The sequence below is a fragment of the Candoia aspera genome, chromosome 4 (genome assembly GCF_035149785.1).
Source record: "Candoia aspera isolate rCanAsp1 chromosome 4, rCanAsp1.hap2, whole genome shotgun sequence".
Classification (NCBI taxonomy): Eukaryota; Metazoa; Chordata; class Lepidosauria; order Squamata; family Boidae; genus Candoia; species Candoia aspera.
In genome coordinates, this window is record NC_086156.1 from 98,799,484 (window position 1) to 98,816,346 (window position 16,863).

The window sequence follows — 16,863 nt, forward strand, 5'->3', positions numbered from 1 at the left end:
TCACTAAGAGATACAAAACAAAGAAATATTTTGGTCATTCGGCCCTACAAGCCCTCTGAAGGAACCACTGTTTAATTTCAAACCATGCTTTAATTGGGAGGGGGGAAGCTTCTTCAAGTAACTTCTCAGTATATTATGTGATAAAATTGCTATGTCACAATTACGAAAATAACTTCATAATATGACGGAGATCCAACTAGCACCATTCTCTTCTTTTTGCCACCAGACCAACTACAAAATCCATTTACGTAGCATTTACTATTTTTAAACCTACTGTAATTTATTAAACTGGCTGCATTTGACTATTTTATGTAATTCTGACCATTTCTGCCTTTTGTTAACATTTGATATTGTTCTATTCAGCTTGCCTCACTGTCTCAGAAGGTGAAGAGTGTTTTTAAACCATGGTTTCTCAACCAGGGTTCCACAAGAGGTCACTAGGGGTTCCCTGGGAGATCACGATTTATTTAAAAAATTATTTCAAATTTGGGGAAGTTCATATTAAAGGGATAAGTTTCATTCTTTATGTTTCATTTAGGAACACTGTTAATGCATATACAGTCATGGGAAAAAGAAAGTAAACCCTCTTTGAATTCCTCTTTGAGCAACGTTGTAAAGAAGAGTGGGCCAAAATTCCTCCACAACGATGTGAGAGGCTGATAAAGTCATACAGAAAACGATTACTTCAAGTTAATGTTGCTAAAGGTGGTTCTACAAGCTATTGAATCATAAGGTGCACTTATTTTTTCACACAAGGCTTCTCCCTTTTGGCTTTATTTTTGTAAAATAAATGATGACACAATATGTCATGTGCTGTTGTTCATCTGAGGTTGTATTTACCTAATTTTAAGACCTGCTAAGGACCAGATGATTTTTATTATGTCCTGATACGTAAAACCACAGAACTCAAAAAGGGTGTACTTTCTTTTTCACATGACTGTATACAGGCCCACACATGAAATGAATATAATAATTTTGTAACTTGGTGGCCTATATTTGAGCCTGAATGTGCAGGGATTCCCTGAGGCCTGAAATATATTTCAAGGGTTCCTCCAGGGTCAAGAGGTTGAGAAAGGCTGTTTTAAACTTTATTAAACAAACCAGGAACCTAAGGAGAGATCTCTAACAGCCAAACATGGAGGCCAGCTGCAGGGATCTGTCCCTGCAAGATATCTTGCATTTCAATTCCAATGGAGGCATCTCAACATCAATGGAGGGAGGCATAGCATGGAAAGTCAAAAAAAAAAAAAAAAGCTGGGAGCTTTTCATTGAGAAACTACACTTTGGCTGATTTAAGCAACACCACTCAGTTTTCACTTGATAAATACAATGGTATTGCACTGTTTGGGTTAAAGCCCGAATATACAACATGCGGTTCTTTAAAGCCTTGTGTGCAATTCCCAGAGCCCTTCCTGCAGTTGCCAATAAACTGAAAGTGTTAATGTGACAGAAGGGGGACAATATTAAATACAGGGGAAGTAATCTACATTTAATGGAATAGTATTAAATTAAATCAAATTTAGTTGTGTAGAATCTGTCCACTTTTGGGATTGCAGCCCTGGCACACCAATGAATGGCAAAAATTGATTGCTCAGCCCCAATATAGCCTAGACCTCAAAAAAGGATGCACACCAACATAAGTTCCTTCTTTCACTTATAATTGAAATAGCAGTCATATTAAAAATGAGGTGAATTTTGATAAACAGGCATTTCCTCTTTCAAATTCATTTCAGCTTTAGAGAGTGACACTTATTTCTAACCTAAGGGCAATGGTGCCTCTTTTGTTCCCTGCTGCCGGTGCTTAGCACTCACTTCTCAAGCGTGGCCAGTAACTGGTCCGGCTCAGGACTATCCTGGATTTGGATCATCTGTTCACGGCTCAGCCGGATAATGTCACACAAAGACTGTGAAGCATTGGAATGTTGCTGGGAAGAGGGGACAAGAAAACAGAAGCTTCATAAAGATCTCTCCCCATTGGAACAGCATCTCAATACACCAAAACTACACTGAAGCAACTGCATGTTTCCGTTTCCACCTACTGTTAACAGCCAACAGAAAGCAACCCCATGGCATGACCAATATTGTCCCCATCTTGTATACAAACAAGTATTTCTGTGGTTGTAATTGCTACTTACATTGTCATCTTTTGAAGGGTGGATCATCCCAATGAGCCTCTGCACAATTTTCTCCTCATTAAGCCACTTTGGATTATGAAAACAAAGAATGGTGAGACTAAAGAAAGATATCTCAGTTCTACCCCACTTATTCACTGAAACCTGTTCAGGGGCACAGGCACACATGTGCATGCATACAGTTCCAATGACGCTTCACCCTTCAGACTTGTTCCCTCTGCTTTTCCAAAAACTCTACCACTGAACCACTCTTACTGGTGTGAGAGTAAAACCCTCTCACACATAACAAAATCTGACCAGTGAAAAAGGTCAAAAGAAATGGAATGTATATTTAAAAAATAAGAATCAAGCTTTCAGAAGATTCAAGTTGTGGTTATGCTGGATAAATAGGTTAATAGGTACTAGGGGGTGAGCCACATTCACTGACTTTAAAGCTTTTATCCCTAATCCTTGATGAGTAGGGAATGGTTCTGGCTTAGCAAAGATGGAGCAGAACACCATCATACCTATAATATACATTTAAATCACTTAAGTCGTTTAAATGGCTATTGCTCTTAATAAAGAAAACTAAGGCATTACAGAGCTGTTTGGATTGACTAACAAATCAGATCTTTTGTCTCTTAATTACCTCCCTCCATGGAACAAGGAAATACTACCATTCCAAGACTGGTTAACCTATTTCTAGACAACTGACCAAAATAACAATGGCTAGATAGAAAACTATATTGCTTGATCTTCCAAGAGAGGAAAGAGAAGTAGACAAGAGTGCCTACAGCTGGGTCCTTACATTGAATACATCTTGCCTGAGCTGCGATTGCTCCACACAGGTAAGAAGTCGCAACAGGAGGTCCATGATGGCTGAGGTACCAATGTGATGTAGCAGCAGGTTGACAAAGTCGTCCTTCTTACGCAAGAAGGCAACTATCTGGAAAAAAACCTAAAAAATTAGAGTTGGGGGAAAGGAAAAAAAAGCCACCCTGGAAGCAAATGGTCCCACAAATTTCTGTCCTCAGTATGGGAGTGGAATAGTTGATTCCTCCATCAGAAAAAAAAATGTATGTATTACACACAGTCAAGTCTATAGTTGATTTGTTAACAATCTTGCATAGGGATGGGCCATACTGGAGATCAGCCTAATCATGAAGTCCACGTTTTTGCAACCCTTGGGCAGTACAGTTATTAGACCATGTGATTGTGATTAGGTAGCCGCAGGTTCAAATTCCCACTCAGCCACGAAGTTCAACTGAGTCATTGCTGTTTAACTTGGCATACAAGAATGTTATAAAGATAAAAGGGACATACTTGCTTAGGGCAGGATAAAACAAATACCGTAGCAGCTAAGAATCTAAGAGCAACTTGCCAGATTACACGGAATCCCCATCTTGGATAGTGTCTTATTTTACAAATTAGCCAATCAGATGTTTTCGGAAGCTCTGTCATTTGATAAAGTCCAATAATTGTTCTCAATAAAAATACTTGTATTAATGAAAAGCATATTACTATTTTTACATGATAATTACTAGTTTAGGGTGTATCTTTTCATAAAGGAGATACAGTATTTACACTACTGAAGATCCACTGAATAATTGGTTCAACGAATTCATGATGAGCTACATTCCAGGTTTTCTACAAGTTATTTTCAAAGCTCTATGTGTATACCAGCTTGGCTTGGCAGCTGTCCCTAGTTGATCTTCACTGATCTTGAAAAGCTAAGCCACTGTAACCTGGTTAGTATTTGATAGGAGAATACAAGAAAAACTCAACCAGGCTGAGAAGTTAAAAATATATCCTGGAAGAAGGCAAGAACAAACTGCTTCCATACTGTGTCAAGAAAACTAGGTGAACACACCCACGAAGTCACCATGAGTGGATGCTGTTTCAATGGAATCTTTGCCTCGTGTGTGTGAGAGAGCAAAGAGAAAGTAAAATGATGGAAATCCCTTGAGACAAGTTATTTGATTAGCAATGAAAGCAGTTATCAACTGTGATTAAGCTTTTTTTTATTTCTTTAGTGGCCCAGAAAGCCTTTAAGACATTACCTGATCAGTCTTACGGTTGATAAGAATCCCCATAACCTTGCTGAAGAAGCTAGCCAACAGAGGGTTGAGGATTCCACCAGTCTGAAGGAAGCCATAGAGACGTCGCAGGAGAGATTCATCCTCGCCCAGTGCATCATTTATCTGTGTGACATCTGATGTCAAGATTTCACAAGAAACACTCGGATACCTAAAAAAGGGGAGCTTTTAAAAAGCAGATGTACAAAAAACCTTGCTGCACAAACATCTCTCCCAAGTTTGACTATTTACTGAAGATTTGACAAATGAGCTGGACAGTAAGACATTAACAGAATCTATTCAGAAGCTCATGTTCTGTATTTCTAATTTACATTCTGCTCTGGGGCAGATCCCATACTGATACTGGTACTTCCTATATCTTCATCAATTAACCATTGTAAGTGTCACTACTTTTCTCTGAATTCCAAAGATGGTTACTATAAAACTATTGTTAGAAACTTGTTTCAAGCTTTTAATAATAATAATAATAACAATAATAATAATAATAATTTATTAAACTTGTATGCCACCTGACTCTCAATGATTCTGTCATGCAAACCCAGAGAACATACAATAAACATGGGATTCATATACAATTTTCCTGTCAAATCAATGGATCTATGTTTACCTTCTGCTGCTGTGCCTTTTTAGTGCTAATTCATTCAAGGCACAGTTAAAACAACCATGGGAAGAAAGGCTGGTAGGGGTCTCACACAACCCAGCAACTGTCCATAATTATCTAGGAGTTATCTATTTTATTCTGTACACTGTACTCTACTGGGGTTACTGAGTTGGCAAATCATTAAGCACTATCTATGGCATCTGGGATCTTTTTTCTCAGTCAGACCAATTTGTAATTTAAATTCAAATTATGTTTCCCAGATTGCTGCTATGTTACCTCATTCTGTTAATTCAAAAGCATATCAAACCACTGGTTTGGCTTGCTAACTATTACATATAGCAGTTCATCAATTTACAAACACAGCATGGTTAAGCAGAAAGTTTGACTACTGACCTATTTTCCACACTGGCTTTGTTCAAAGATACAGCTGGGTGAATGATCTGCTCCCCCAGCCAACTGACCTATCTCCATGTGCTAGTAGCACATGGCTGCAGGTAATTCAATTAGTCAACCAGTGGCAATTTATTCTGTTTTTCCAGCTACCACAAAGAGGCTGGAAGACTGGTACTTCACTGCCCACTTCATGGCATTTTTTATTTCTATGGGGGTGGGGGAGGAGTCTAGGGTAGCATCATTGAGGTCAATACTGCTATGGACAGGAAGATGGGAATATCGCAATCCCCACTCATTTCTGCTCCTTTTACATGATCATGATGTGGAGATGAAAACCAGAACAGCTAGAGGTGAAGTAGTTAGAACAGCTCCATTTTTACAGGCATCTCTTAGGATAATACTCCAATAAAACATGCTACCTCCCCCTCTTCCTGCCCATTATGTACTTAAGCATTTGTGCGAAGAGGATATAAAAATATGGCTCTCCACAGGAGAACCAGGAAAGAATATGATACATACATCTCCCTGGTTCTGGACACTCTGAAGACCTGAATTCTATCTACAGAAGTCTCATACATTCATGCCTCTCTTTGAGATCTGAATATCCACTTACTTGTAGCGCACTCTTTCATCCACATCTCCAGGGGGCTCCTCGGTCACACAGGTGACCAGAGCTTCCATATGCTCTGGTTGTACCAGGAAGTCTACAAGCTTTCGGTTGACTACCTTGCATTCCTGCAATACATCTTCCTCATCCAGAAGTTCAAAGAGGGTCACATTCCCGCGCTCCAAAAGTGTGTCAATATGAGAGGTTGTGTGGAGATCAAACTTCCAGAACATGGCTTCCTAAAGAAGGTGAGAAAAGAACAAAAGCTGAGTCACTAAAAGGACAAGAGTAGATAGGTGCACATACACATTATAATTATTCAATTTACACACATTTTCATCCACACTAAACAGGTCTTTCCAAATATAATTGTACAACTCCTTTTTCAGCTCAGAAGGGTGTTTGTACACAGATAATTAGGGCCAAGCATAAAGCTTCTTCTGCTTAAAAACTACATTATGAATCCAAACTAAGAGGCAGTCAACTTTTGAAGAAGAAAAGGCCACAGCTGAAAATACTAGCTAATATTGTGGGATTATGAGATTACTATAAAAAAAGGGGGGGGTTCAGGATCAAGGATATTATTTAGGGAAAAATTAAGAGATGAAACTAATGGCCAGCACACCCAGAACTGAGTGGTGGCGGCAGTGGTGTAAAGGTACATACTAATAAGAACTTTAGGGGTTATGAGTTTCACAACTTTAGTAGAACCCAACACAGTAGCATCAAACTCACATTTGACTAAACACTAATATAATCTACAAAGGCTAATATCAAATGGCAAAAGTAATCTCACCAATTACAAAAGAGGGAAGGCAATCCTATCAGGAGTGACGAAAACATTCCTGCAGACTAGAGCTAAGCTAGGTAGAGGAGTATCAATAGGATGTATTTAAGGAATGGCAAGCTTTTGGCGAGTTGTAATCTGAATATTTTAACTAGTATGTTAGTAAAGTTAGGGAGAACTGCTCTGGAAAGCTATTAGCAGCAATTTGCTTACAAATATCCAGTCCATGTGAAATAACTTTATTGAGCCTGATCATCCTAGAGAGGCTATTTGCACAGATTAATTATATGGTTGTTGGTGTCAATTCATTATTCCATAACTGAGTGGTCAAACTTTGCTCAATGCTCCAAAACTTACACTAACATAACTCTCTTTACCTCAACAGAATAACTACCCTGAGGAGAATATAGGAAATGCATTAATCCCAGTAGCATAAATTCCAATGTGTTCTGAACAATAAGCTCCTAATTAGAAGAATTTACTACACAAAACACAATGGAATTTATACAATGTGCCTCCTGCAGCTGCTGAAGTCTGACTCTGCTTTAGGATACTGTTCATGTGGTATCTTCCCACAAAAGAATCTACAGAGATTCTAGTAATGAAGGTAGGAGGAATATCTGCATGTTTTATATGTAAAGATATGTAGACCGGTGAAGCAATCTCACATAGGCATTGAAATAAGCACAGAGTTGTTCTCACACTTTTAAAGCCACAAGCAGAGAGATATAAATAAAGCAGCAGAAGAGAGAGAGAGAGCTATTATTCCCAAACCACACTAGGAAACCAGTTCATTCTTGAAATTGCCAGGAACTGTTCAGTCTGTTCAGAACGTAGCTGCTATTGTTGAAAGAGCCACTTGCCTCGGGACTTAGTGCTCCTTGGCATGTCACTCTATCTGTAGAATTATTGCAATCCATCATGACAGAGTACATAAGAGCAGTGGATTGGGCAACTTTTCTCCCATCTTCTCAAACCATGCTTATGATCAAAGTAGATTCTCAGCCATATTACAAACTGCAAGAGGGTGAAAATAAACATGAGAGAACAACAGTACAATTGAATCTGTCTGTAGGGCATAGGTCTGTCTGTCTGTCTTCCGTTCTTTCTTTCATGCCATTGGGAAAACTTTGATGAGTGAATCAGATTGTGTTTGTGTTTGCAAGCTTCCCTAGCTTTAACTCTAATTCAAAGCAGCAAAGGCTCTCTGTACCGCTGAGGTAGGGAGGAGGGGGCAGAGAGGGAAAGAAACCTGGAGAAAAAACAAACAGTAACTTGGTGACGCCCCGCTTCCCTTTTCAACCCTGTTGCCACCACAACTGTAAAGGCCAGAAGTTTTTATCCGGTATCCAGGCAACCTCTATACAAGCCTTGTGCAATACAGCAGAGAGGCCTGCAGTTCTCAGAGGCTGCAAACATAGAAGGGCAGGGAAGGAAAGGAGGGAGGAAAAAGTGAAGACAGGATCACTGAGATGTCCTTCATTCCTAAGCCTAGGAATTTTCACAGCCACAGAAATAGTTTTTCTTACTTTAAAAAAAAAAAATGGCTTTATAACTGTAACTTAAAATAAACATACAAACTAACCAACAAACTGATATGCAAACAAAAAAAGTCTTAAGTATCTTAGGCAATAATGAAAGTTTTACAGATTAGGGCAAAAAACAGTTAAGTTGTGCAAGGCAGTGTATCCAATCTTAGATAATCAAGACAGCATTTGAAATCAAGTCTCATATTCAAACTCTACTATAACTGCTGCACCATATTTATCCTACATCACATTTAAGTTAAAGGACTGAACATGGTATTTTAGAGACAATTATAGCATCAGCTTTAATGTCAGATTTCTTTTCTAAAAGGCAAGATTCTAGTCTACGTCTCTGACAAACATCACCTCAAGTCAGTATAGGATCAGGACAGTGCTTCCAAATATTTTAAATAACCATGCACTATCAAAGTATACACATTCACCTTACAATATCATATTATACATATTTTGTGGTGAAAAACCATTAACCCAAGTACTATCAGCAGGGAAGAAGCTCACATTTTCCCTAAACTGCCTCTTTAATATCATAAGGAACATGTGATGAACATGCGTGGATGATCCCCACCAATTTCAAACATTTGTCTCAATGTGGAAACAACTGGATTTTTTTTCAGTGCAGGTTATAAGGGAAGGTAGGAATGGGGGAAAAATTAAAGCTTTAAGTGTGGTATTTTTATTTTTTTAAACATGTATTTACTTATTTTTCATATTGCCACCTTCATACGGATTCAGAGGTTTACAGTCAAATAAAACCCATAAAATAGAAAAAAAAATTCCCATCAAAAAACAAAACAAGCCTGGGTGACAGAGCACCTTCTTTGTTCTTATCAAAACCTCTATGGAAAAGCTGTCTCGGTTGCCCTATGGAAAACTGCAAGGGATGGCACTATCTGGATCACCAGAGGTAAGGTGTTGCATTATAAAGGGGCATTTTGAAGCTGCTAACTTGATCCCAGACTTAAAGAGGACACAATGTAGTATTTTGAATTTCTGTGCACCAGGCTCAAGCTCTTAAAAACCCAGGTTTTCCCCAATTCGTTATATTTCTTAGCTTGAAAAGAAGCAGGGAAGACATATATCTATCAGGAACCCTAGGGAGCTAGACAAATGCTTTTTTCTCCAGCAATGCAAGAGAATTTTGAATACAATAGCCCAAAGTCTTGTATCAAAGGGGACATTCCAGTCTTGAAAATGCAATAATTCTGAAAGGCCAAATTTGATGCCACTTGCTCAGAGTCGCTGGAAAGAAGCTCCATTAATTTAAGGCGAAAGCAGCTTATATGCAAGCTTACATGTAACTTAACAAATAAGAGATTTGCTTTCTTAATTCCCACTTCATCACAGGCTTACTTGAAAATGAAAGCAAATGTTTAAAAATAAATCTTTGTACAAAAATTGATTTAATGGTTTTCAGAAATCCCTGGTGATTTGCAAAATGGTTTTGAAAAATCCCCAGTGATTTGCAAACAAAATCTCCTCTGACACCAGGGAGATTAGAAGCAACTGCCGAGTTGAAGAGCAAAAGATTAAAGTACATTTTATGCAATTCAAACCCTTACAGATATTTCAGAACAGGAAAAGCACCACAATATTGCAGAACCCTTTCTGCTCTAAGGTTAACATTTTTTTAATTCGACCCACTGGATTGCTAGAAAGCTGTGGAGTTGAACATTATCAGATCTGATGTAAATGGACTATTTACTTGGTGTGCTTTCAAAGTTATCCCCAACACTGCTAATGCTATCACATCATTTCCTATTATTTTAATATCTTTTGAGGAGCAAAATGAGATTAAAGTTGACACAATATTATATCTAGTTCTTCTATATGTGCTGGATAAAATAATCCTACATTTTACTAATTTCTTCCAGTAAAACAAAGTAAAAGTAAGCAAGCTGTGTTTATAGCTCTATCTTTCCAATAAGGTCAACCAATTTGTAATCCAATTAACACTCACACTGTTTAACAAGGCATGAAGGTCATCCTGACTCATTTAAGCTCCAGCAATTAGAAGTACAGGCTGTTGATGGTTAGGGCTCCCACACCTTAATCTTGGCTGTCCCAAGCACACTAGCAGTGTGATGAAAACCATCAGATGGAAGCTGGAGTTTGATTCTTCCTATTCCACAATTATAGCAAGGAGGACCGCAGTAAATATTAAGGGTGCAAGGAAAACAGTGGAGCAGAAAAAAATATTTTGAACGCTTTACTATTGAAACTACCTCACTATGTTTCAAAGAATACTGTATTTTATTGGGTTACCATCTACTGACACAACAGTTCATTCTTACTGACCAAGCTGAATCTTAAGATTGAACTGCTGGAAGAAAAGAACAGCAGTCTTCAGAAAATCTCCAGTAGGGGAGATATTTGGAATTATTTCAAATTCGATTTGAATAAGTATATTCTTAAAATATGTTTCTAAAAGTCCAGGTTTTATATAGGTCATTAGATCCAAATTCAGCCTCAGATTTTTCTCCCCAGCTTCATGATTTTAAGGGGAAACACAATTACATTTTGTTCAACCTTGGAATGCACCCCAAAAAATCTGTACATCCAAGGATGAGATAAAGGAAACATATAAACCAAAGATATATAGGTATAAATTAGAAATCTCTATTTGGAAAATAAGTCAGATATGTATTGACTAAAATTCCTGGTTCTAAGCAGACATAATGCCAAACTGTGTCTGAAACAGAGGGCTCAAGAGCAATAAACCACTCTGAATTATATACTGCCAGGCATATGCTTGGAAGCTCAGAAAAATATTTAGCATGATTTCTGAAATCAGATTCTGTCTGACACCTTTAACATATATCCAATTCACATGATCACGTTAAAATCAGGATTTACTGAACAAGCAATAATACTAAGTTATAATGGCTGTGTTCACTCATTATTTTAACTTGAAAGGAAACCACCATATTAAGGTTTAGCATTTAGAATATCAGCTTGTTAATGTAAAACTCAAAAAGTAGTAAGCAGAGCTCACACACACATACATGGGTTATTTCTTTCAACCTACTATTATTAAGACTGACAACAGATATTGTTCTCAGGGAGAAATAGGTGTTTCAAGTTCTGCTCAAGGTTCATATGAAGATGAGGATTGAACCTGGACCTACCCGCAAAGCCCATTATGAACAATTAAGATACAACAGATCTAAGTATAAGATACATGCTTAATACAGGTGAGAACTGAACTCAAGGATCCTTAAGGAGAGCAAGAGTTGCCTCCAAGCAGACAAACAAACTTCTATAAATTAGATAAGTTTTGGGTTTTTTTATGCTAAGTAGCAGCAAGTACTCAACCTTAGCTGATCTCAAAAAGCTAAGCAAGGTCTGGTCTAGCAAATGCTTGGATGGGAGAACTCAAGAAAATCCTAGAGCTATATACCACTAAAAAGTAAAAAAAGCATTCAGGAAGAATACGATAGCAAACCACTTCTATATTGTTGTAAAGAAAAGAGTACTTGAAGGAGATGTGACCTCTCTTCTTGCCTGGTTTAATAATCAATGGTCTACAAAGCAGTATGGACAGGTACGATGGTAAACATTTTTGTGGACTAACCTGTTCTCATTTGTAAGACAGCATACAATGGGTTAAATTCTGAATAAGTTAGCTGTACTCAGATACTACCGAGGTCAATGTGAAAGATTAGTAATGATTAATTTCCCCCCCTCCACTTAAAAGGGACCATTTTAGTCTGAACCCAGCTATTTATCAACTTGTTCAAACAAGAAAAAAATGAGTTTTTCTACATTAGGCCAATAACCAATAAAATAGAGCAGACTGTTTCTCCTCTGCAATATTCTTTGGTTTTATATCTTAAATATAACAGGCTAATTAATCCTGCTCCATTCTTTTGGAACTAAAATGTTAAAAAAAATGGGGAATAAACCAATTCCTTCACATTTCACCTTTCGTATTTGGAAAAAAAGCAGCAGCAAGAACCAGACAGCATAGCAACTATAAGGAATACTAACCAAATCAAGTCAGGAACAAAGGTAAAAGTTTACAACCACAGAGTTCAGATTCTGCAATGGGAACAAGTAGCACAGATACGTTTTTGGAAATGTACATACGTTTGTTTTAAAATTATTCATGCTTGGGGCTTAACCACAGATTTTAGAAAAAGAGGAAAAGTCTGATAATGGAGGAACATAACTTTTGAGACAATATCCCATGTAGTAGAGAAGGTGTTGCCTACTAGCGTCTTCTGGGATGGGATGTATTGTTGTGATAGACCCCACAGCCCAACTTTACATCAACCATGCTTTATAATACCTATGAGGTAAAGCATTGTTATAACTGCCCAAATGTCACAATCCCCCCCCACCCTCACTGTGCATTCAAACAGAAAGATCTTTTGCGTAATAGTTGCCCAAATGGAACTTGCCACAACTTTTATCATTCAAAAGTATGGTTGTTAAATGACTTTCTCATATACTTACTAGATAACCAATTATATTCTCAGATGTTGCTGATCTAGTATTCTCAGCCTCTAGACAATGATCTGTGCATATTTTCTGAAACCCAAAATTCACTCATGCAGTAACAGGTAACTGAGATTTTATTTTGGAATTCTGCATGTAATGTGATTTTATTCCATTCTTTGTCCTGACTTCACCCTTTCCTGAATAAACCCCTCTTTATATCAAGACATTTGACTTCACTAATTCCTCAAATAAAACATTCCTACTGATGCAATACTGTTTAGTTTCAAAGTGACCTCTTGTTTTCACATAATTGCCTGTAAAATGTTGCTTTGTGCTTCTACTCTATTCTCTCTTGGTAGAGAGATTAATATTTCCATACTGTACAGAAACAGCATATCAGAATATTCCACTTGACTGATAGGAGCCAGTTACAATTCTCTATGGGAGAACTCTTGGAAAGATGACTGACACTCTGGAAAGTTACTGAACTTCCAGATTTCAAGACTCTAAACAATTCACAGCAGTCAGGAAGTGCTCTAGAGCAGAATGTTTTCATACAAAAACTGATCCTGACATTAATTACATCTGTACAAGCTTTTTAAAAAATTCCGTCTTGGTTACAGAACAATAGTTTATCATTTAACCACATATTAAGTACTTCTTTTTGGTGATGGTGGTGGTAGAAGTATTGTGTAAAATACTACTTAACACTCCTACCAACACCAACAAAAAGTACTATTTCCACTACTAAAGTCATAATACAGAAAAACAAAATCCATAGCTGCAATAAAGGAACAATGTGTCACTAATACACACCATTAACACTCATATAGCACAGTATGCTGTAATCAACTATTTTCCCCTCAAATATGTAAATGCACACACACACACAAGGAATTTGATGAATTCAAATGATGATTTATCTATACTTACTCACTGAAAACAGTAATATTTTAATCATTATTTCAAAAGGTTTAGTGTGAATAAATCTGGATCCAAACCTACAACAGAAGAGGTGCACAGCATATTATGTGCCTACAAATTGCCAAATTAAATTTCCAACTTTGTCTTTAATTTCTAAGCGGACACTGTAAACCTACCTAATATGATAGAGATTTTTTTCTGTGTTAGGTAGGGAAAATCTGATTTCAAATCTGATTATATTGGGGACATGTCACAGCAGATCAGCAGCACTTAGTTAACTTGGGGGGGCTGGATCTGATTACTACTTAGATGGAAGTCCATCAGGAAATCCTAAACAGAAAGGCTGGAAGGGGATGTCAAAACACATGCTAGAAGACGACAATGACAAATCACTTCGTTACTATTGTGAAGAAAACTACATGAGATGTGTCCATATTGTTATCAGGGCTTCAGCTCAGCTAGAAGGAATCTTTACTTTTTTATTGATGATAAGGTTCCAAATAAATGTCTCCCACTGCCAAATTAAATAGCACATCACAAAGACAACCTCTATCCTATGCAGGCACTAGAAGTACAAAAACGCAGCTCTACATATAGTTTTCAATTAAAAGAAAATATAACAGGTCCAATTTGCATGATTCTAAACCAATCTTCCAACTTGGGGCATTTCAGGCATCTACAAGGGCACTAATTTGGGGAGGGATTACTTAAATAAAGAGTAAACTCTTCTCATTTTTACTGTATTCCAAGTGCTAGAAATTTTCTAAGATCAAGCTAGATGATATGGAAAGCCAACATTTAAAATAAGTTCAAATAATTATTCCTATAGGTATTTTTACAGACCTATTGTCCTGACATCCAGACTGATAATAGCTGAAATAGCTTAATGGTTTGAAAATGTGTTCAGTGTCTCCTTATCAATGCCAATGAAAGAAAGCACTAGTTATCTAAAATATATTATACTTCAGCAGTCCCTTGATGGCTTACAAGTTACAGCTCACATTTAACCACAACCACAAGATCATCAAACAATAATGAATCTCAAATGTCATTTCAAAGAGAAAAGTCAAGACTGCCAGTATAAATTTAAAACTCATTAAAACCATAGAAACTAGCTAGTCTTGTCATTATGCAAACAGGAAAAAATGGTCTATCATTACATCTGTCTGACATCACCACTAATCTCACTTCATATAAAGGGAGGCAAGACAACTCCATGAGAATCTTAACAACCAGGCAGGCTCAAATGATTATTTTGCAAGGGTTAATATAACAGCTAGAGCCTACCTGGAGCAACAACACAGTAGTACTGACATCATTAAAGGCTGCATTGCATCAAATGGTCACAGGAATGCAGTAAGTTGAGAGGTCAGACTATTGTTTTCCAACCTTGGCATCTTCCAGATATATTGCTGAGAATTCTGGGAATTGAAGTCAACACATTTAGAAACTGTCAAGTTTGGGAAACACTGGGTTAAACTAAGGATCTCTTCCAATAATTTGAGAGATCAGCAAAAGTTAAGAAATTGGTGGCAGTCGAAACTCAAGGTACTATATTTTGCTACAGATAACGCAAAAAATTAATCATGTATTTTAATATAAAAGTCTATTTTATATTTTCCTCAATTCAACTTTTTATTGTCAGCACTACACAGTAGTGCTTATGTTACACAGCCTTTTTCACAGAAGTTATATAGTTACCACAGAATAAATCTAAAGTAAAATAGAAACATTAAAAAACTTAATAAAAATAATTAAAACTGTAGTGTAAGAATTTAAGAGCCTTGTGCGGCGCAGAGTGGTAGGTGGCAGTATTGGAACCAAAAACTCTCCCCGCGACCCGAGTTTGATCCCAGTGGAAGCTGGATTCTCCCTCGGGTAGCCGGCTCAGGTCAACTCAGCCTTCCATCCTTCTGAGGTTGGTAAAATGAGCACCCAGCTTTCTGGGGAAGGTGACGACTGGGGAAGGCAACGGCAAACCACCCTGCTACATTCTGCCAAGAAAACATTGTGAAAGCGGCATCCCCCCAAAGGGTCAGACATGACTTGGTGCTTGCAGAGGGGACCTTTCACCATCATCACAGTGTAAGAATTATGGAGAACTTCTGTCACTCTTCTGCATATGCTTACAGGAATAAAGGCAAGAAAAAACTCCTTCAGTTTAGAATTTCAGTACCACCTCTATTTCTGGAGAACACTATGAATCCTTACTCTTCACAACCCCCTGCATTCAGCTATAATGCTACGGACCCCATCAGCAAAGGAATTTCATCTAGCGGGATCCAGGAGGTGAGCCTTCTCTGCAGTGGCGCCCACCCTTTGGAACATCTTGCCCCCGGAGTTGAGACAGGTTTCCTTGCTCTCAGACTTCTGGAAGAAACTTAAGACCTGGTTCTGCCGCCTTGCTTGGGAGGGGGAGAGTGAGAGCTCCACCTGGGGATGGCTGGCACCATAGCACCTCTTAGTGATTGTGTTCCATCTCCACTTGGATTTTACATTTGTTTTTATGTATATTTTAAGGTAATTTTTATGTGGCTATGTTTTTAATGCTATTTATTGTAAACTGCCCAGAGTCCCCCATTGGGGGAGATCGGCGGTGATATAAATTTAATAAATAAATAAATAAGTGGATTGCCTGATACAATGTGTGAGCTCAGAGAAAGCAAGATTTTGAGAGAAGACCTATATGCTACTGATAACAAATGAATTCTATGTTGAATTAATGAGTTTTGTGATATACACAGTAATGCAGCAAATAAATGCAAGCAAATAAGACACTTGTCCAAATAGTGCTGCCAATAAAAATTGTCCCAGAGTTTGATTACAAGAATTTTAATCTCACTGGTAACTCTCTGATCCACAAAATTAATCAAACCTACATAATATTTGGTTTAAAATGTACTATATTACGTGCTGAGATTTAGACTGAAGCTTGTATCATTATGCCTCAGTGCCAAAAAGCTTTTCCTATTTTTCCGTTCTTCACAGTTTGAACACTATTTTACAGCTTCTCAACATCAATCAGCAAACTAACTCAATAGGAAATGCAAAAATGCACTATGCAAGCAAAAGAGCTTTTGTACAAGCTCAAGTTTTGTACGTCATTCTCCATTTGCATACTTCATTTGGGAAAAAAAAGCAAAGCAGTAGTGTCTAAAGGTGTGGCATGGGTAGAGAACTGAAGGAGAATAAATGTAAAAGTTTAAAAGCTTTGCTGAACAACATAACAGATCAGCATTTTTCAAAAGACTTTTCCAGCTATAGTTTCCAGATACTGGCCTTTTTAAATTACAAGATCAAAATATGGCCAGGATTTCTGAAAATCAAAAATGAATTCCAGAAGTTAAAAATTTCTAT

General features: G+C 37.5%; 1 protein-coding gene across 5 annotated transcripts in view; it reads right to left on the bottom strand.

Moving 5' to 3' along the window:
* Positions 1 to 16,863, bottom strand: part of PPP6R1 (protein phosphatase 6 regulatory subunit 1) — a 51,375-nt gene that overhangs the window by 27,486 nt on the left and 7,026 nt on the right. For all 5 annotated transcript variants that reach the window (XM_063301177.1, XM_063301178.1, XM_063301175.1 and 2 more), the window contains exons 2-6: positions 5,815 to 6,047; positions 4,172 to 4,358; positions 2,920 to 3,057; positions 2,136 to 2,201; positions 1,813 to 1,925 (exon numbers count right to left, since the gene is read on the bottom strand). In XM_063301177.1, the coding sequence (XP_063157247.1) occupies positions 1,813 to 1,925; positions 2,136 to 2,201; positions 2,920 to 3,057; positions 4,172 to 4,358; positions 5,815 to 6,041 (731 nt within the window). In that variant the 5' untranslated portion in view covers positions 6,042 to 6,047. The remainder of the gene's footprint in view (positions 1 to 1,812; positions 1,926 to 2,135; positions 2,202 to 2,919; positions 3,058 to 4,171; positions 4,359 to 5,814; positions 6,048 to 16,863) is intronic.